This window comes from Phlebotomus papatasi, chromosome 2 (genome assembly GCF_024763615.1).
Source record: "Phlebotomus papatasi isolate M1 chromosome 2, Ppap_2.1, whole genome shotgun sequence".
Classification (NCBI taxonomy): domain Eukaryota; kingdom Metazoa; phylum Arthropoda; class Insecta; order Diptera; family Psychodidae; genus Phlebotomus; species Phlebotomus papatasi.
Genome location: NC_077223.1, coordinates 90,614,502 through 90,637,622, shown reverse-complemented (window position 1 = coordinate 90,637,622; position 23,121 = coordinate 90,614,502). Strand labels below are relative to the sequence as shown.

The following is a 23,121-nucleotide window of genomic DNA, read 5'->3' as shown; positions in this document are numbered from 1 at the left end:
TTGCGTTTTTTGATTTTAGCTATCGGCATTTTTGCTTTTAGGATTTTGGCTTTTCGGGATTTTGATTTATTCGCGATTTCAACCTGTTCGGGATTTTGCCTCTTCAGAATCTTGGCTTTTCGGAATTTCAGTGTTTCTGGATTTTTGCTTTTGGGATTTCGAACCATTCGGTATTCTGTTTCTTCGGGATTTTTGCTTTTTAGTATTCTGATCCGTTCCTTAATTAGACCTATTCGGGATTTAAGCACCTTCGGGATTTTGGTTTTCGAGATTTTGGCTTTTCCGGATTTTGTCGTTCAAGGTTTTGACATTCGGGATTTCAGCCTGAAGACTTGCATGCTTCTATTAAGTAGCTATGAACCTTTTGGACATCTCAGATATAGTTTAGATAGATAGTTTAGAAAATGATTTCAGGTTTCGCACATACCTACTCCTTCTTCGAACACTTCATACTTTTCCCATATTCTTTGAACACTAAACCTACCGACCGTTTTTACTCGTTTTTAGGTCAAATGACAAACCGTCGTAAGGTAGGATACTCAACAAATTTGTCTTGGAAAACAGCAAAAAATTAAAATTTAAACACTGAAAAATATATTACATGTATATTTTAAGAAATTCATAAAGTTTGATAGTGACAGTGTACCGTTTAAATATGGGTTAATTTTAAACCGGTCAATTTCACCGGGTCTTGGTAGGTTTAGTGTTCATGAATCTGACCTAATGGCAAACTAAGTTAGACTCATTAAAGGAATATGAGAAAAATATGAAATGTACGAAAGTAGAGAGGGTATGTACGAAGCCTGAAAGCCTTCTCCTATCTTTGATTTAAAATTACTTCAAGTTAACAAAATATTCAAGTCAAAATTTAACAAAATTCTTTGGTTTGCATTTTTTGCAAGATTGCCAATGAGATGTGCTTTAAAACTATGAAGCTTGACCTCGTGCTTTTTTACATTTTAAGTTTTGAATTTTAATAGTAAAACCCGTTAGGTAGATGAATTTTAAAATTTTATAACTTATGAGGGTTGTTTACAACTTTAAACGCAAAAGAGGTTTATGACCCTTTCTTTTAATTGACGATCGCAAACTTATTTATAGGGCTGTTGCAGAAGAATTTAATGTAATATGTAGTTTGTGGGAGACTCCAATGTGAGAATTCTTAACGGGAATAACATTTGTTTTATTGAGTACCAAGGCTGAAGATGTCATTTTGCAATCAGTCAGCCGAAGAAAATAATATCAGAAGGGGCCCAACAAGATAATTTTCTGTTTTATTTAAATCTTCTCACTTGATCTCTTTTTTTGATCTTACTGAAGAACCCATGAGACGTGATAAAATGTAAAGGAAGGAAGAATTTAAAAATAATAATATATAAAAGTTAATTAATTTATTTCACCAGCTGCCATCTTTTCCCATTGCGAGTGTCTTTTGCGCGCTGAACGATAGATCAAGGAAAGAAAATGATTGCGTTTCAATAATATTCAATTCATTACATTTCCCATCTAATATCAACTTTAAGTATCTGGGATTTTTAGTTTAAAATCTATCAGAGCTGAATATCTCATGGTTTCCGTGAAGAATTATAATGAATTTATACAATACTTTTAATTATGTTCATTTATGAGATACGTTAATTGTTCAGTAAGTGTGTAAATTGTTAATTTTTAACACTTCAACTTGTGATTTGCCTTTTGCACATGCTTCACAAACTGATGGCGCAGAAGTGTGATGTTTTGAGAAGAAAAACTTGAGTGACTGAAAATGTTGGAAAAATGAGCAGATGGAGTTAAGTAGAGATAGAGAGAAAAAAAAGAATCTTTTAATTTTCAAGTTGTGTGTCGTTGTATGACGTCATTGGGAAGCTTATGGTTCTTATGGCAAGTTGATTGACAATAAGCCACAAGGAGTAAGTATAGAAAGAGATATCTTTCGATTTTATTTGCTCGAATAGAAAATTTCCCATTTGCCTTGTGTCTTGACATTTCAATTAATTCTTCTCAATCTCTGCTTATCAATTAAATTTGGTGATGAAATGCAGATGTTACGAAGTGAAAAGAGACTTTGCTTTATTGTCTAGATTTAACCAGATTTTTTTGCTCAATGGTGGTCTCTCCATCTAGGAGATCAATTGAGACTTTTCATGCCGGTTCTATCTGCATTTTTCGTGTAAATATAAGATGGGGAGAGTATATATCATTCCTTTTGAGTTTCTAAAGTTGCAAAAAAAAAGGAATTTGAAATAAGAAAAACAGTTGAAGTAATCAAACTTCCGTTTGTACGAATTTGCGCACATTTTTTTTTATTTATTCACCTGCTTCACAGGAGGATTCTTTCCTGTGTTTATTTTTATGTGTTGAATAGGAGGAATTACCATCAAAGGAAAGCTTCGGGAAAAATTGAAAGAAAATGTCTGAGTAACTTCATGAGAAAAAATTCTAAAGTAGTGAGTATTTTTCTAGGGAAATTCAGCTGAAACATCCACTTGAGACAAGTCTCACAATGAAGTTTGTCGTCTGTTTACAATTTCTTCAATGGGTGAAATTTATAAATATTTTTATCGTATTTATTTACTCTAAATATCATTTTGGCGCCAAATTCTTTTTCTTACATTTTCCCAACCTTCTTATGTGAGAAAATCCCAATGAATTAATTGTTATTTCTGTTGTGGGATAAATGTTTCTTGAGGTGAAAGTGAGGTCAAGTTTTTTTTTTCTAAATCCTACAACTTGTACTTTTTATTGTGGTTATTCATAAATGATTTTCACATTTTATCTAAAATAAAATTGACTATAAAATGTTCAAATGTATTGCTCTATCTCATATTAGGACAAAGACATAACTTAAATATAAAATGCTATAAATTTGGATTTAACTGTTATAGTCGTTATAGTGGTATTGTTCTGGCGTGGGGCTTTTGTATTTAATTTCGTTTTTATTTTCCTTGTTACTTGACCATAGACAAAACGGTGAGAGATAACGATTTCCGCTGTTTCGCTTTCTGATACACTCCTCAGAACTATATAGTAACAGGTAAGGGAAGGGCACCAGCAGAATTTTAATGCAAAGTGTTCCATGCTTTGTGAAATGCTCGAACTCGCGCCTTAGAAGGTGCTTAAGATGCTTTAGGTGCTTTAGGATAAAACTTAGTTACCGGTTATGAACCGGTACATTACCGATTCACAACTGATTTGAACCGGTTTACACTTGTCAGGCAATCCAATACCTTTCCAGCGAGACAAAACATGGTACCATTCGGTTGAGGAATGCGTTCTTTAGAGCATTTTTAACCTTTGACTTTGAAAACCCGTTAGCCTGGGTAATCTCTCAAACATATCCAAAATTAAAAAAATCGCACGACGTTTTTTCAAGCAATCAAATTAGGGGCATGGTAATGTCTATAGGGTCAGAGTCGACGTTTGAGGGATCTCTTGAAGTTCTCAAGTCTCTATCTTTTATCGTTTGGTCTCTACAGCTGCCGACAGCCTCGAAGGATTATATACTGTTCTCTTTATAAAGTTCGAGCAGTAAAATTTGTAATTGAAATTTATAATTGGTGTAATTGAAAGGACGCATGCTTCCATGGATCAAAAGGTAGGGGAAAGTACTCTCCCTTCGAGCGTTCATACCTTTGAATAATGTGAATTTCTTTTATTTTTCCTAGAGATTTATACACAATTATCACGTAATTATCAAATTGATGATAAGCTAACTAATATTTAATAGAAATGTGTACGTGTCTTAGGAAAAATAAAGTAAAATTTACATTAGAGGGATGCCTTTTTAGTGATTTTCTCTGAGAAAAACTAACTTTTGTGGCGGTTGGTTCAAAAAAGTCCAAAAATAGTTGAGAAAAGTTCTCCAGAAGGAAAGCCGCCCCACACTAACATCTTTCTGGTGATGATCTGGAACCTCATGAACCACACGATCCCTACGAAAGATTCTGGAAACACAATTTAGTTGACCACTGAAGAAGATTCCCATCAGGATCGAAAGCTCTGGGCAAAATAAAAAAAGTGATTTCAGGGTGACTAGCATTTTAACTGGCAATCACCGGAGACATCCCTCTAAAATCAATTGCTCCAGTTCATCGTTGAGAGAAAATTCACATTATTCGAAGGCTTGAACGTTCGAAGGGAGAGTACTTTCCCCTACTTAATTAGGTAGCCACAGATTTGTAGACGTTTTTGATGAGGATTTCCTAGTCTTCATGGCATCCAACACAATGCACAAGGCTTCATTAACGCATTTTTCTGACATCCTCCAACATTTTATTATTCGAATGAAAACACTCCTTACAATATTAAAATTTAATGAGGTACAGTGCTTTCGTTCTTCTCCTGTCACAAAAGCTTAACCTATATTGGCTGCAAAAGTGACAGTTGAGGGCGCGGGAACGTGCTGAATATGAAATTCTCCACGAAAACAAATATTCCGATCCGAGGAACAGATAGAACAAGACATACTTGTTCACAATTAACAATTTGTTTTCATTATTACCTGCCGGCATAATTAAATAGAAATGTATTGATACTACCCAAAAGAAAAATATTTCGTAAAATTTTTCGTAAATGTTGTGAATTCCCACCGGGGACTTACGAAATGCTCGTAAAAGGTGTAACCCACAAAAAAAGTTTGTTAAAATTTATACTTTGTCTCAAACTTTGTTCGTAGTATGATCAATTGACGAGTAATTTTACTTCTTTTACAAACATTTGTTCGTACATTTTTGTTTTTATGACAAAAATTTACGAACAAATGACAAAGTTTTACTGTAATTTTTTGAGAGTTTGCGAACATTTACGTACAACTATTTGTAAAAGTGCAAAAAATGTTCGTCAAGTGATCATCCTACGTACAATGCTTGTGAGAAAAGTACAAAGTTTTACGAACTTTTTTGTCAGTTATACAATTTACAAGCATTTTGTAAGTCCCCATTAGGAAGTATTATACCGCATATTCTCTTCTTTAAAATTAATTATGCACACAGTGCATTAAGCAAAAACTGTAAGTGATAAGGAGTATAGAATAATTTTCAAAAAATCGATCTCTTATGCCCTGGACACACTTACGACTAAGGTCCAGAGACGACTAAGCTCGTTCATAGCCAAGTCAGTTCCTGACACACTACAAATGAGGCTTAACATTTTCTGGCACTCACAAAACATAACTTTCCTGGACTTTTATGCAGATATTTCAACTGAAATCCACTAGTACACCTTTAAAAATGAAACTACTCTGTAAATTTACTTCACAATTCACGTGTAACAGTAAGAATTATTCGCTAGAATCGCCTAAATTGGCTTAAGTCGCGAGTTAACTTCCACCTCACAAATAATTGTAATTAACAATAATTATTGCACGTGTATTGAGACATGAATTTGCAAATAGTTTCATTTTCAGAGGAGTATTAGTGCATTTCAGTAGAAATATCTGCATAAAAACCCACTAAAGTTATATTTTGTGGATACCAATGAATGCAAAGCCTCGTTTGTAGTGTGTCAGGAACTGACTTGGCTATGAACGAGCTTAGTCGTCTCTGGACTTTAGTCGTAAGTGTGTCCAGGGCATTAGGGTTCTGATACGTGATTCACTCTTTTAGATATGATCCTAGAAATTCGTTTAGTAGAAATGCAGTTCTTCTCACTGAAATTCTGATGACCATGTCACATATTGAGATTAATATTAGGATTAATACTTTCTGAACTGCGAGAATGGCAAAAAAAAAAGATAGCAATTGTTTTATCTTGCCTCTCTCTCTCTCTCTCTCGCATTTCCCTTCTGCGTGCACAGTTGGCGGGAATACAATCGCTCGAAAACTGACCGAATCACAGTTGGCACGCGTGGAAAAGTGCTCGAATTGCCTGTAATACGATTCAGAAAGTAATTAATACGATTCACCGTGGTGTCACATATAAGATTAATATTAATATTAAGAAAAGTCGGAGAGAGAGGTATATAATATGCAAAATTTCAAATGGACTATCACGTGTGTTAGAAAGAGTACACTCTAGTAGAGCAATACGATGAGTAAGGTATTACTGTTCGTATTAATTGCTTTCTGAATCGTATTACAGGCAATTCGACCAATTTTCCATGCGTGCCAACTGTGATTCGGTCAGTTTTCGAGTGAAACACGAGAGAGAGGCAAGATTAAACTCTTGCTATCTTTTTTTGGCATTCTCGCAGTTCAGAAATTATTAATCTTAATATTAATCTTATATGTGACATGGTCATCAGAAAACAATTAATACGAACAATATTATCTTACTCATCGTATTACTCCATTAGAGTATACTCTTTCTAACACAGAACACACGAACTTTTGCATACTATACAACCTCTCTTTCCGTCTTTTCTTACTATTAGTATTAATCTTATATGTGACACCACGGTGAAAAATAGGATAAAAGGTTTTGCCTAAATTACTAGCATAAAAACAATTTTAAATTAAAATAACATGTATTTTCTTAAATAATTGGACAATAAGAAAATCATAAGAACTCGAACACAAAATCACTGTTAATACTGGATGTTTAAAAAAAAAATAAAAATAAAAATTGTTGATTTCTGTGAGTGAATCTGATGACCATGTCACATATAAGATTAATATTAAGATTAATACTTTCTGAACTGCGGGAATGCCAAAAAAATACAGCAAGTGTTTTATATTGCCTCTCTCTCGCGTTTCGCTCGAAAACTGACCGAATCACAGTTGGCACGCATGGAAAATTGTTCGAATTGCCTGTAATAGGATTCAGAAAGCAATTAATACGAACAGTAATATCTTACTTATCGTATTGCTCTACTAGAGTGTACTCTTTCTAACACACAGGATTTTCCATTTGAAATTTTGCGTACTATATACCTCTCTTTCTGGCTTTTCTTAATATTAATATTAATCTTATATGTGACACTACGGTGAATACGAATCAGCTTTCAAAGGTCGATTGTTATGCCTAACGCACAATAACTTATGTTTTGTAAACGTGTTTTCTACATTTTAATTAGAGTGAATGAAATAGAGATCTAGTTATCTCGCTCACTCACATAGGCAATTTCTAAAACATGTTTACAAACAAAATTTATTATAGGGGAAATGCTTCTAATTTTGTCCAGTTTCTTATTTTGGACACTTTGAGGATAAAATTGGACACTAAAAATAAATTGATTAAAATGATGGATTTTTATTCCAATATTTGATGAATAATGAATTCTATCTAAATATTTGTTCTTTTTGGAAGATTTTAACACTAAATACGTTAAAATTTGAATATGATTTGAGTTGAAATTGCTTTGTTGAAAATTCAGTGTGAGCAATTGCTTACGAGAAATATGACAGAACTTCGTGGCTTACTTCAGTCTTATTTAGTTTTGGTGAAGTACTAACAAAGTTTGTTCGCTGTTTTTGAGTGATATTATTGAATATTCATTGAATATTGTGTTGATTCACGTTACTGATGATTTGTACATTTGACCTGAAGTGAGATTTGCCTTGTGAATTATATTTTTCGTGTGAAAAATGGGAAATTTTTTAAGACATCCACCAGTGAGGTGATGATTCTTATTTTGGACAGGTGTTTTTCTCACGAAATTTCGTGAAGTTTTAGCTTTTGTGATGACTAGGTTGGACAAATGCCTGGAGAAATGAAGGAGCATCATCTCTACGAAAGAGATGCAGTGAGAAATGCCTTGAAAGGCTCCCGGAAAGGGCAGGGAATGAGCGAATCCGCACGTACTTGGAGTATCGAAGTCAACTTACTTTAATGAATGATATGGAAAGTTTCTGGGCTTCTTGTGACATTCCACGTTTCCCTTACATGACCAGGAAGAGGACTTGGTAAGATTGGTTCATAAAATGAAGAACAATGGGCATCCTGTTGAGGCGGATTATCTGTCCAAATTTACAGACAAGTTGTAAAAATTAATAACCAAGTTGTCCAAAATAAGAGTCAAATTCACCTCTACATATCAATTCATTTTTAAACGTATTAAAACTAATTTTAGTAAAAATGAGATGATAAATAGCTTGCCAAGTTTCTAAACAATCCTTCTGAAAAGAGAGTAACAAGAAAAGTCAATTAGTATTGAAAATATGGCACTTCAAACTTAGGATATCGATGCTTATATGCAGACTGTCCAAAATTATAAGCACTTCCCCTAAGTTGGGCATGAATCTAAAATCAAACAGACGGTTTTGTTAACAATATAAAGAAAAGTAGTACTATGTTGTTTATAATTTTATGACATTTGTTTGTGTTTGGTTTCACTTTGCAATGTGAGAACTATTTTACTTCTAAACGTGTCGGTCGTAGAAACATCGTCAAAGGTTTTTTTTACATCCTTTTCGTGTTTGACCCTTTTTCCAAGTTTTTTTTTATTATAAAATTGTGATAAATATTTAAAAGTGTTCCTCAGAAAAATGACTAATATTACTTAATAAAAGTATGCCACACTTTCCTGCGATTAATTTTCCATGGATGAAAGATAAGCTTATAGAGAGAATATTGTGTTTTTATTTACAACAACAAAAAAAAGTGACCTAATTTTGAAAATTAAACAAAATTTGAAAGAGAATTGTTTATTTTGTGGCACTCGATGATCTCTTTTATTAAAAGTCATAAGTATAAAAGTGAGAGAAAATATGTCTAATAAATTCTTCCTCGTGTTGGCAAATTAGAGGTGTTTTGAGGTTTATTATATTATTTCTTCTTGTAAATTCACTTTCATTCAAGTGATATTTTAGCTTGATGTCGCGTTGAAATGGAAAGTGAATTTCCATACAATAATTGTGGTTTTCCTGATTGTGTATTTTGCGGGGTTATAATGTGTTTTAGAGAGAAAGGAGTGAGGATAGAATTACATATGATGGTTTCACTTGATTAAATTAGATGTGAGAAGAAGAGTCTTGTGGTTTTTGAGGTTCATTGGCATAGATTGTTTTCATTTTGGGTTGATTCTGCTGAGTGATTTTTCCTCACAACTTTGACGCACTTTGAACCAAGCACAAGACTACGTAAAACTTCTCTCGAGAGCCACATGTCACTGGGTGAGATTTTCTGAAATGGATCCTGTATTATTTAAATAGTCAGCCAAGAGACAACTTAAGTAAACTCGTTGAGAATTTTGCAGAAAAATCCCACAAAATGTTTCTAAAACTAGAAATTGATTTCTGAGAATTTATTGCTTGAAAATAATTTCTAAAACAGACTATATGCAAGTTTTCTAAAAATTGCACAATTTGCGTGGTTTATTTTGCATATAAAATCCATTTTTTTTAATAGTGCGCGAAAAAAACTATTAAACATAGACTAATGGAAGTTCATATAATATTTTTTTATTTGTTGATTTTATAGTTTGTCATGGATATTTTGTACATATTGGTACATTTTATGTGGCAATTGAAAAATGAGGCAAATTGTGAACACAATTTAGTCACATATGAATTAAATAAGTATCTCAACATGAGACGTAAAACAATGTTTTTAACCTAGTTTCATTATTTTACATCTCACTCTCCACTGTGATTCAAATTGAAGCTCTTTTTTGTCGTTTATATTAGGATCTCTATACAAAATCATTAAATTGAAACATTTCGCAAATATAAAATTGAAATGATATACAATGTTTTGTTTGGTGGACGCAATAAAATATGGTTAAGGAGATTTATTAGGATAGACAATTTAGTATAATGTTCGGTAGAGTGATGAGTGTGAATTGAATTTGTATGTTTGTGCCATTTTACGAATTTAGAAAATGAAACGTACGATAATTTATATGGCATTTATTTACGTTTATAATGTTGTATATCAATTATTTCGAGAGATAAAATTTCTTTTTTTCTTAAAAAAAATAGTAAAATATATTTGGTGTATAAAAAATTGAATGTTCTCAACAAAAAATTATATATATCATTAAATTTTGTCAGTAAAATATTAAGTTTTGTTTATTAAAGCCCTAATTTTTGCAAAAATAATTTTATTTTTATGCCTCTGTCACACTTTTTACATTGACAAAATACTATAATGAAATCAAAATTTTAAGACCTTTTTCAAGCTTAAGCCTCATTCAGATGATGAAAAAGTACTTAAGAAAATTTCAGCGAAAATATACATATACCGAAACGGTGCACTCTGATTGGCTGATGCTTATGCATTTTTGTATAGAAGTTTTTCATAAAGCAGATTGCAGTTTTCAATTTAATTCACCTGTTATAACTGCACTTTATATCTGTCAAACAAAAAAAAAGCTTGAGTCGCTCGGGCATCCTTGTCCCAGAGTTCAAAGTTGAAAAATTGACCGGTCTATAACTCCGGTTCCAATTTCCAATTACCATTTTGACCTAAATTTTGGTATGAGTGTTCGTCTCGAAGAGCCACTTCATATGATATTTCAAAACGTAATCACTGGTGGCGCTGCGATAGCGTAAAATGTCAAACTTATTTTTGTCAAAAAATAGTGCATTTTGTTCAAATTTTACGGTGTTGTATTATAGGCCGGAGGCAGCCAAAATCCCGAAAGCCAAAATCCAGAAAAGACCAAAATCTCGAAAGCCAAAATCCAGAAAAAACCAAAATTTCGAAAGCCAAAATCCCGAATGTTCAAAATCCTGAAAAGGACGAAATTATAGAGAATCCTTCCGTACAGAAGTAGATATTGAAAAATTCGAAAACCTATTTGAAGATCCAAAAAGAGCCCAAACACAAGTAGATTTTGATTCTCCAATTGTATCTTGGATAAAAGGTAAATGGAACTCTATTTGCACAAAAAATCGTTGAAGTTTGAAGAATTCGAATTCAATTTCGAATTTTCATACTAAATTTTCGAACAAAGTGGGGAAGATTTATCAAATATCACACTAAAAAGCGGGCAAAAAAGTTACTCAGTGATTAAATATTGGGGCAAGAACAGTAAGCGTGGTTGTTCTCTTTTTTTCCTCAAAAACAATGTGAAGACCGTCACATTTTGACACTTAAGAACTTCGAAATTCGAACAGGATATATCTTCCGCTGCCTTACAAAAGTATTAAGAAGTAAGAAAGTCTATTTTTTGGATCTTCAAATAGATTTTCGAATTTTGTCAAGATCTACTTCTGTACGGAAAGAAAAGAGACTTTCTTACTTCTTAATACTTCCGAAGGGTAGCGGAAGTTACATCATTTTCGAATTTCAAAGTGCTCAGGTGTCAAAATGTGATTTCACATTGTTGTGTGGATAAAAAGAGAATAACGACGTTTACTGTTCTTGCCCCAGTATTTAATTACTCTATAATCACTTAGAGTAACTCCTTTGCCAGCTTTTTAGTGTGATATTTGATGAATTTTTCCCACCTTGTTCGAAAATTTAGTATGAAAATTCGAAATTGAATTTGATTTCTTCGAACTTCAACGACTTTTTGTGCAAATAGAGTTCTATTTACCTTTTATCCAAGACACTATTGGAGAATCAAAACCTATTTCTGTTTGGGTTCATGTGTAGAATAATTTCCCAAGACACACAGAATTTCCCTTTGCTTCCAGCAAGCGCGGATTCAATCGTAAGAGTAAGCTATGATACTTAAAATTTCGGGATTTTGGCTTTGAGAATTTTGGCCAATTCAGGATTTTGGCTTTCGGGATTTTGGCGTTCGGGATTTTGGCATTCATAGTTTTTGGTATAAGTACTAACGAATTTAATTGCTCAATTGAGAAATTTTCTAATAGTGGAAAACCATTATGTATTTTCGTTTTTTTTGCAGGTACCTTTTAATAATAAATACTAGGCTCATATTAAATCTTATAGGGTTCTTATAGGATCGAAGTTTAGTACAGACATGTGCGAAAAATTTAGTACAGTTTTTCTCGTAATAAACTTTCTATTGTTCTATTTTATTTAAAAGCAAATGTTAACAAATCGATTTCACATGAGCTAAATTTATTTTTATTTATGAGAAAATAACCATTTGTCAGGTGTTAATTGTGGGCCCCTGTAATAAATAATTTGATAAGCACATTCAAATTTGTGCGGCTTAATTAATTTATAAATTGAGCATGATGTTGGAAGTATTTTTATGGCCACTCAAATACTTTTTTCTATTCTTTTGCTTGTTGAAAGAGTTTAAGAAAAATTGCTCAAGTTGTTAAGGAGTAAATTTAGATATCAAATTTGTTGGTTCTTTTTTTTTGCATTGAGAATAACTTTTCACTTGGTTGTTTGATGTGAAAAATTGCGAAAAAAATGTGTGAATCAGTGAAAATTCTCTCTCACAACTTGTTAGATTTACGAGTTTTCTCCACCCATTTTGCAACAATATTAGGATTTATCTGACTTTTTTTATCACAAATATTGGTTGTAGCAGGAATATAATTTGCTTGAAATCTTGCTGACTCTCAGTGATGAACTCTCTCATGTTAAAATGTCACAAAAAAAGAGAGGAGTTTTCTTGGCGTTCCTGAGTCATCTATTTTTGGGATAATACAGCACACGCGTGTGATTGGATCAAGAAAAAAAAGATTGTTATGTATAGAACTTCTTAATTTTTTTTTTTAACTTGTTACTCAGCAGTTAAGACAACCTTGCGATTGTCACAACATTTTATCGAGCTCTTTGCTCTGATTCCCACATCAAACAATATGATGTCCACTCACTCTTGGGGATCTGAATCACAAATATTTAAACGTGTGCAACAGAAGAAAATTTCCCAATAGAATTTCCATTGAGAAAATTCTGTTGAATTTTCTTCTTGATTTCACATTGGTGCTATTAATAAAATTATGTACAATAGAAGTTTTCTCTCTGTTTTGCATCTTCGAAGTGCTCTTGGAAGTTATATGCGATTGTAACTATGAAAGGGGGTAGTTAATCATTTATCCATTATCAATCATTGCAATGTGTTTTCCAATGGAAAATTTCAAGACATTAAAATGGTTATATGTATAGTGACGTGAAAGTTGCCAATAATTAGCAAAAATTTTCCATGCAAAAGTCCAATGAGCAAAAGATTTTGAAGAAAATTAAGACAAAAGAAGCAGTTCTCCTGCATTTGTATCGTATTAAAAATATCTTTTCAAAAAAGACTTCCGCACTGATGCTCGTGTTGTTGATATTTTGAGTATTTTGTTCAGGAAAATGGGATAATATTATTTGAAATAAAAAAAAAAGAAGAAAAAAATTGGTTCAGTAGACACACGTTGTCTTTTGACGTACCATATAGGAGTTCTCATGTCGTCATTTCAAATGTGACGAGAATAGAGAGAATTCACATATTGTGCACAGGACTTCTTTTTCTTGCCAAATATACTTTTGTAAGTGTTTAGAGAACAACGATACTACATTGAGATTATTTTTCTTGGCTTTTTTTCTACTATATAATTATTTTTCTAAATTTATTTAAAGATCCCGAAATTTTATTAAATACTTTCACTGTTTTCTGTTTGTTCATGCTATAGGAATATTAAATAATGTGAATTTATTAAAAATGTGTCATTATTGTATGATATAGTCTGAGTTTGATGACACATAATCGAATCGGTAATAATAAAAATGCTGGCACAACATTCCTTGAAGGAACAAGACCTTCCCGCAAGGGGATTTCTAGACATGCATTATTATTATTTTTTCTTGTACGGGATGAGGTTGTCAGTCCCATGCCCGTGAAATCAAGTGCAGTGAAGCTCACTGGATACAATTCGAAGACCTTTAACGCCAGAAAAATTCCTGGTGACCTAAAGGGGATTCGAACCCGGGACACTTGCATCATGGAGCGAGTGCTCTACCACTTGACCCATTGAGTGCCCACTATCGAATCATTTTAGTACATGAATGTTCTTAAGTTCTTCTGCGTTATCGACATTTCTTTGTGTTGGTTTCTGTCATAACTTTGACTGTTTTGAAACGTGAAGATCTGGGGAAACAGTCGTGACAGGAACCAACATAACAAGAAAAAAGCGATAACGCAGAAGCACATGAGACCAGTCATGTACTAAAAAAAGTGTTCAGGAGAAAGTTTTCCCTTTTCATTTCTCATTAGATTAGTATCACTAGCCTAGTTGCTGGTTTCATCGACACAGGCGATATGTCTACAAAACAATGGTACACTAGGTAAACTACGAAGGACGATCATAGATATTTTGTGCGCTACACGTTTTGAGGCGGTCCAGAGCTTTTGACCTTATCATGTCGCCCGTTGTCGAATCACGCCCTGTCCACGTTAGCGAACTGTCACGTCGATCACTTTAGGCTTCCCGTAGATTTTCGAATAGGTTTGTTTTGACTTTAGAGCGGCTTTATGTCTTCGAAAGATTATTACTGAACAGATCTAATTTGGTGTAACCACCTTGTCCTAGGTCTGCCGTGAGGTCGACACCTTCTCACAATGGGTTGCATAGCTTTTCTGGGGAATCTTTCTTCTCAACCTGGTCTTTTACTAACTTATTCACGTTATTAAGAGAAAATATTTATTTATTATTATTATTTTCCTTTTGTATTCGAATATAAAACAATTATTATTATTTTCTCAAGGACATTTTAAAGTACGATTCTTTCACAATCACCTATTAGGGTAACCTATTAGGGTACACCTGTTTAATAAGCAATACTAATAATAGTTTCGGCGAGAATAGAACAATTAATGATGCTTAAAGAATGTAACAGAACCAAGTCAGATACATTTTAATACTCGAGACACTATGAAATTCGAATAAGTACTTCGGCCATCACGCGGACGATACGAGAAGTAAAAAAAGGCTTTTCGAAATCGATGAATCCGATCAATGAAACCGAAAAATGTTTGAATATTCTTTTTAAAACTTATGTAAACATATTTAAATGTTAAGAATTAATAAAACAATTACGACAAGTTGCGTAACTACATAATTTCGGCATAGTTAGTTGCATGCAAGCGCCAAAGTCTTAAGTTGTAAATGTAATATTTTATATATAAAGAGATTTTTTGGTACCTCTTTTTATGGAATATTGCTTGGAACCTTGTAGATAATTTACCGCCTTTGTTTTCTCTGAAATCATTCTTAATACATTTTGAAATTAATAAAAATATAGACATAGCTTTGGGTCCTTTGGGTACTATTTCGGCCACCTTGATTCTCATAGTTTGTTACTCTTCTGGAATTCTTCCAAACTCTTTTTCACATCATATCGATCGTAGAAACGGCATTTCTTTTGCTATTTTTTTTGGCATTGCTATAATCTCTAGAGTATGCAAAAATCAAAAAATCATGGAAATTTCAAGAACAAACGAAGTGCACACAGAGAAGTGATTTTGAGAAAGCGGTGTTGAATTTGGGGTTGAATTTGGTGTTGGTGTTGCTTGAACACCAAACGTAGTAGCATTCACACCAAATTAACACCTAGTTTTGAATCAATGGTATTCTATGAAATGCTTTGGCGGTGTTGTATTAACTCCGCCACAGAAATCTCTGAAATGGTGCAAAAGTAACACCATCAATTTTCTAAACAGTGCTGTTGCAACGCCAAACGGTGTTCGTCGCTCACCATCGACCACACACACAGAAAAATGAAAAATTCTTAAACAGAAACACCCAGGAATTTAATTTCAAATCCCATCCAATGAATGCCAATGCCCTAATTCTAAATCCTTGATCATTTAGTTTTAGTTGCAAATCTGTAATTCTAATTGTAATCTCTAATTTTGGAATATCGTGTGTGCCGATGCAAGGGTTCCCGATATGCTTTGAATACATTATAGGAGTTCGTGGCGCAGCTGGAAGATGCTCGACTGTCATCACAAAGGTCGCGTGTTCAAATCTCGGCGCAGGCTTAAATGTTGGAAAAAGATTTTCACGCACCAAATGGCTTTGAAATACAGAGAATATCATCCAGGGAGGGCCCCAAGCCCTCAAACAATGGTCAAAAATTAATAAAAATCACGCAGAAAAATGGAAAATTCTTAAATAGAAACACCCAGGAATTTAATTTCAAATCCCATCCAATGAATGCCAATGCCCTAATTCTAAATCCTTTGATCATTTAGTTTTAGTTGCAAATCTGTAGACATTTTTCATTTATTGGTGTAAAAGGAACACCTATATTTTCTTGAGATGGTGTGATACAAAATCCACAATGGTGTTCCAACAACGCTAAATTTGGTGTTAATAATTGGTGTAAAATTGGTGTAATCAGAAACCCAAAGCCGGTGTTAGTTACTTTGTGGCACCACTTGGTGTATTCTGAACACCGAATTGGGGTTAGTTGATTTTGGGGTTGAGGTTGGTGTGTCCGACAACACCATTTGGAGTTGTTATGCCACTAAAATTTCTCTGTGTGTGGACGAAATTGCAAGCTGGCCGAATTTTAGCACAGTTACCCTAAACCAATCATTTAAATAAAATCTCTTTTAGATAATTTTTTTGTGGATTCCTTAGAAGTATTAAGGCCGTTTTTGTTGTTCAATTCGCAGAGCAGACATTATACTAACCAAAGAAAATGCGTATAGGGAAAGGCTTTCAGGCTTCGTACATACTCTGGCTTCGAACACTTCAATTTTTTCCATATTTCTTTAAGGAATCTGACATTTTTTTTTCAAGAGATGTCTGGCTGAAAATATAAAGTGTTCGAATCCAGAGTGTGTGCGAAGCTGGGAAGATTTCCCCTACAGCTTTAAAAAATCCCAAAAAGGGTTTATGTCTCCGAAAAAACCAAATTCTATAAATTAAATCAAAAAATTGGTCAGTAGAACAACCTCCAAACATGAAAAATTCCCTGTAATTTCTCTCATGAAAAAACATTCCATATTTCTTTAAACCTTTTAAAAGCAATCTGTTCAAAGAGTATATATATAGGTATCTTGTCAACAGAGTCTCATCACAGTAAATTCACAAAACCTTCAACCTCAATTTCTCACAACAATAAAGTACTCAAAAGAGGTCAAAATCGTAAACATCAAAAAGATGTTCGATAGATAAACTATATTTTTGTTGAAAAGTATCCAGAGAATTTTTCATTATTAAACCCAAAAAGTTCAAGATCATACAAACACAACTCACAGTGAAGAAAACAATTTCCTTTTTGCCATTAAACTTGGCGCTAAAAGTGACGTCGATACAGTCAGAAATCGTTGAAAATCAATCGGGATTCTTTCTTACAATCCAAAAAAAAGCAAACAAATAAAAAAGTGAGAGATCGAGCAATAAAAGAAAATTATAAATAAACACGCCATCGAAGAGATTAATATTCCATCAACAGAAATAGACACAAGAATGTACTTTTTCAATGTAAAAAAAATCGCTTCGGTAGACGTGTTACGGAAAAAAAACAGTTAAAAAGTCTAATTTCCGTTTTTTAACAGCCAACATTTCCACATTATCTTCCCGCTCTAAGATTCTCTTGATTAATGGGAAATTTTGTAATGAAAGAAACATGTATGAAATCAAGGCAAAACATAGTTTTATTGTGGCCTAAATGTCTAATAAACTCTTCTCTTAATTTTTTTTTACTATTCCTCGAAAAGAGAAGGTAATATTTAAGATTATTCTCCTAGAGACCTTTCTCAGAAAGAACTATTTGCACGCGAGAAAGAATTTATGTCAGATATTTGTCATTATTTTTTTTGTGGGAAGAACATTAATGGTTACAAGAATGAAGGACCATAAACATACTTCTGATTGATATAAAAGACAAAAATAGCTTTTCAACAAAATTCCATTCAATCGTATTTTTAAAATAAAATTTACGCACATGAACCATAAATACCATAAACACCAATAATATTTCTGGTAAATAAATAAAATTTACAAATTGAATCACTGAAATGCATAATAATGTACACCATTATTTGTTTAACAAGTAGAATATATGTTTTCAGTAAATACACATTTTGTATATTATTTGAAGGTGCAAAATGAAGAAAGAGACGATATAACAACAAAGTTCAAAGTCGTGCTAAATTTAACTCTAATTATGCAGAACATTTTCCTTCTCTGCAGACAAACAACTTTTCTCACTAAGTTAATCTCTCACAGAAAATTGAAACTTTTCTTCCCACTACAAAAATAGCATTAGTATATTCATTCTTAAATTCAATTTTCACTTTAAGCCTTTTTTTGTGTGGTCTGCATGTCTCAACAAAAGTCCCTCAAATTAATTTCTTTCAGCCACCTTGTAATTTTGTTTGAGATGTTGACTCATGCACCAAAAATGCTCCGGTTCCACCGACATGAGATTTTTTTTTGTTCACGAAAAGAAATAAAGAAAAAAACAGATCATTTTAATCATCTAAAACACACCGCACATACAATACAACCGTCAATTTGCACATTCATTCAATGTTTGAAGTTTAAATTATTGTCAATTCACACCTCTTAAAATTCAACGGGAATATACAAACAAAATTAGCTCATTTTGAGAAAAATTGTACTCAATGTGAAAATTATAATAAATATTGCGGAAAATCTTACTTGAAATTGCAATTTTACTTGATGCAGAGTACTAACAAATAGTCTTCTCTAACTGTGTTAAAATATCTTTCTTTTATTATATATTAAACACGACACTTAGATTTTATTCACCAATTGTTCTTAAAAGATGCAAGATTTATAGCGGCCACCGCCGTCTTAACGTTGATGAGATGAACAGCATTTGCGGTAAAAACAGTAGAAAACACCTTCATGAGTAACGGTAAACATCCATAAGGTGCATAATTTCACAAGCTTTTGATCTTTCGTTTGAGTAGTTTTCGTCAAAAAATTGAAAGTAAGGGAAGTGTACTACGAATCGGAATGAGACATGCTCCATATTTAGCTGAAAATATGAGCCCCAAAACACTATTGGACCCAAACAGAAGTAGATTTTGTTTCACCAATAGTGTCTTGGATAAAAGGTAAATGGAACTCTATTTGCACAAAAAGTCGTTGAAGTTCGAAAAATCAAATTTAATTTCGAATTTTCATACTAAATTTTGGAACAATGTGGGGAAAATTTATGAACTCACACTAAAAAGCTGGCAAAAGAGTTACTCTTTTATGGAGTGATTAAATACTGGGGTAAGCACAGTAAACGTCGTTGACCTGTTTTTCCCTCACAAACGTGAAGACCGTCATATTTTGACACTTGAACACTTCGAAATTCGAACAGGATGTACTTCAGCCACCTTGCAAAAGTATTAAGAAATAAGAAAGTCTCTTTTTTGGACCTTCAAATAGATTTTCGAATTTTTCAAGATCTAATTCTGTACGGAAAGATTTGGTACTTCCCAATAGGTATATTAGAGATCTATTATTTCCGTACAAAATCGACTTTTAGAAAATGTTTCGAAAATTACATTTCTTTCAAGATAGAGGAAAATAGTCTTCTGCAATGTTGTAAAACAGTAAATTTCCTATAAGAAAATGCTCATTATAAAACGTTTAAGTTTTCTCAAATCTCGTGAAAGAATTAAATATGCGTTTTGACAAGTTTTGCCCAAGTCTCCCTTAACTATTAAAAATACATTTTATTTTGGGGTTTCGATACGCGGGACAACCTTCCGATCCGAGGAACACTGACGATCTCTGGTATATTTCCCTTATGTTCTGTTTTAAGCAACTCATATTGGATGATTTTTCATTGATCCCACCAAACGCTCAACACGCACAGCATTGTCTCTTTCCGAATAGATTTGATTGTGCTTTCGATTTTGATGCTTTTACTGCGATTTTAGTGATAGCTACCGGTATTTTGGGTTTGGAATACCCAAGCCATAGGGAAAAGTGCCCATGCCTCGTATGATCCCAAGCTTCTCAAGGCCTAAATTTTCCCTACACCGAAAAAATATTTTATAAAATTTTTTGTAAATGTTTGTGAATTCCTATTGGGGACTTGCGAAATACTCGTAAATTGTATAACCCACAAACAAGTTCGTAAAAGTTTGAACTTTTTCCACAAACATTGTTTGTAACTCGATCACTTGACGAGCATTTTTTTTTGTATTTTTACAAATATTTGTTCGTAAATGTTTGGAAACACTCAAGAAAATTTTTGTAAAATCTTGTCATTTGTTCGTAACTTTTTGCCAGACAAACAAAAGTTCACGAACAAATGACAAAATTTAACGAACAGTTTTTGTGTGCTTCCGAACATTTACGAACAAATGTTTGTAAAAGTACAAAAAATGCTCTTCAAGTGATCATGTTAGGAACAATGTTTGTGAAAAAAGTCCAAACTTTTACAAACTTGTTTGTGGATTATAAGATTTACAAGTATTTTGTAAGTCGCCAATAAGAATTCACAAACAATTACGAATGATTTAATCCAATCCATATTTTTTTCCATCCATATTTTAAGAACTAGATGAAAGTTCCCAGTTTTTAAAATATATTGCGGAATTGCATTTATTCAAAAACATAAAAAAATGTAGTCATTACGAAGCTTCGGATCATACGAAGCATGAGCGAGCACTTTCCCATACGCCATTTTCATCGGTTATATCAATTCGACAAAACTTCAGAAGTTGATTTTTAAATTTTGTATAAAACCGAGGTATAGAAAATATATAAATAGGGGAAGTACTCTCCCTTCGTAAGTTTATGCCTTCGAATAATGTGAATTTTCATTAGGTTTTCCTGAGAGACTTAAACATTTCTATTAAATATTAGTTAGCTTATTATCAATTATTGATAATTCTGTGATGATTTAGGGCAGAATCACATTGACAGTAAAATGCTCACCGTCACCGTCAAAGCCCTCACCGTATTTCGTTGATTTACGCATTTTCATTGCAATTCTTACGCAAATTTTCCATTACGATATTACCTTGTCTCATACTCGGTGGCACTAGGTGAAAATAGTAAGAAAATTGAATAAATAAAGCGAAAATGCGATAAACGGTAAGCAAAACAAAAAACTGTAGGGTTTTTTTGCTACAGTTTTTCTTACAGTTTTATTGCTCACCGTTTATCGCATTTCCGCTTTATTTATTCAATTTTCTTATACTATTTTCACCTAGGGCCACCGAGTATGAGATAAGGCAATACGGTAATTGAGAATTTGCGTAAGAATTGCAATGAAAATGCGTAAATTAACGAAATACGGTGAGGGCTTTGACGGTGACGGTGAGCATTTTACTGTCAATGTGATTCTGCCCTTAGTGTAAATCTCTTACAAAAAATAAAAGAAATTCACATTATTCGAAGGTATGTTCGAAGGGAGAGCACTTTCCCCTATTATAATTTAGTACTGTATTTATCATGAAAATAATGACGTTTCCATTTGGAGTAGCGAAAAACTTCCATTTGGAGCAGATTTTAAATTAGCTTAATTTACCCTATGTGTAATCCCTCGATTTTTTCAGCCCCCAAAATTTCCAGCTTACACCCCCCTGGACCCCAAGGATTGTTAACATACCCTTCAATTTTTCCCTCTACCGGTTCTCTTCCCCTCCAAAACCATGTTTTTTGGGATTGCTCAAGAACGCGTCGTGCGATTTTTTTCATTTTTGGATATGTTTGAGAGATTACCCAGGCGGACATTTCGTCTTGATACGAAAATATCGTTGAATAATTCTTAAGAATGATTTTTCAAGATCAAAGGTTAAAAGGGCTCTTGAGAGCGTATTTATCATCCGAATTACATCATATTTCGGCTCGTTGGAAAGGTCTTGGAATTTACGATAGAACTGAATGTGTTCTGAACCGGTTCATAACCGAAAACAAATTTTTATTCGAAATTCAATTATATTGTTTCTGAAAGTGTATTTTGGACACTGTTTTGAGTGATTTATAAATCGATTCAAAACGGTTCTAAACCGATGACGAACCGGTTATGAACCAATAAGTAATTTTCGCTCGAAAATCAATCATATTACTCTTAGAACTATTTTGGAATTTTTTTTGAGTGATTTATGAATCGGTTTAAAACGGTTGACGAATTGACAACCGATAAACAGTAGATGACGCGCAAGTACTTTTGAGGTGTAGTATCTAAGTCATGAGTTCGAGCACTTTACAAAGCTTGGGACGGTTTGCCTCCCCCCATTTTTTTTTATTCAAACTAAACTGCAAAAGTACCTTTTCCCGCAAATATTCAGAATAAAACTCAAAATCTAAGTCGTAGGACTATTTTTGAGTTGCGATATCTGCTGAAGTTGTGATTGATTATTGTTAAGTTCTTTTATGGATATTCCTGGTTAGTTGATATTTTTATCCTCGTTGATGTCTCTTTGTTGTACTTCTACAGAGAATTCTATAGATATCTCATTGAACAATAAATTTTAATAGTATTCTGCATCATCCTCGAAGATCAATTAGCTTCAAATTCAGATGAATTGTTCAATGAATACATAGGAAATTTATTTGAGAGACACTCTTGGTCATTCTCAAATTGTTTTGTGTATTTCCCGAGAGTTCTGAGAATCACAATATCTGAAGAATTATGGATGGGGAAGTATTGGGAGAATGACAAACATCTGGGAAATTGGGAAGAGGTGCATCACGTTTGAAAGAGAGATCACAGTGAAATCCAAAAATATCCTGTAAATTTGTTGTAGTGACAATAAAAATAGACTCTCATGTTCTCTCTCTGGCCCATTAGGATTTTTCAATTGAAATATTGCATGAAGATGTGTATTGAATATAGAGAAAATTTTCTAGGACTGTGTATGACTCATATGAGGGAGGATATTCAATACAGAGGATTTTCTTTTGTTGCAGAAATGTCCACCCTGGCTGAGGTGGAAAATCGTCGGATATGTCTCGTTGGAACGGTGCTGGATGATGAAGGAACAGTGAAAGCTGCCCAGAACTTTGGTATTCCTGTGATTACCTCAGAGACTGGCTCAGAGTACATTTTGGATGATGATTGGGTCACTTATTTTGTGGTGAACCAATTTGATGGTCCAATGTTTGAGGCGATACACAAGAGTAAACATAGGTGAGATAAATTTTCACATTCATCACGCGTGTTTGTTTCTAGTGGCCCATTCTCATGTGAAATCTCATTTGAGAGAGCCCTGCAAATGGAGATCTATTTTACCCATATTTTCACTGTTTTATTTAATCTATTGTTGCCTTTCTCATTACACTCTATTTGTTTGTAGATCTTTCTTCCTCATGATTTTTTTTTTAATCTTCGAAGTGAGAAGTGCTATTAAGATGTCTTAATCAAATCTATTTCTCTTTTTTTGTGTGCTTTTTT

The 23,121-nt window shown here is 33.2% G+C and overlaps 1 protein-coding gene across 6 annotated transcripts in view; it reads left to right on the top strand.

The window, feature by feature from the left end:
* LOC129802368 (protein ECT2) overlaps window positions 1-23,121 on the top strand; it is an 85,107-nt gene that overhangs the window by 9,537 nt on the left and 52,449 nt on the right. For all 6 annotated transcript variants that reach the window (XM_055848120.1, XM_055848122.1, XM_055848121.1 and 3 more), the window contains exon 2: window positions 22,638-22,857. In XM_055848120.1, the coding sequence (XP_055704095.1) occupies window positions 22,638-22,857 (220 nt within the window). The remainder of the gene's footprint in view (window positions 1-22,637; window positions 22,858-23,121) is intronic.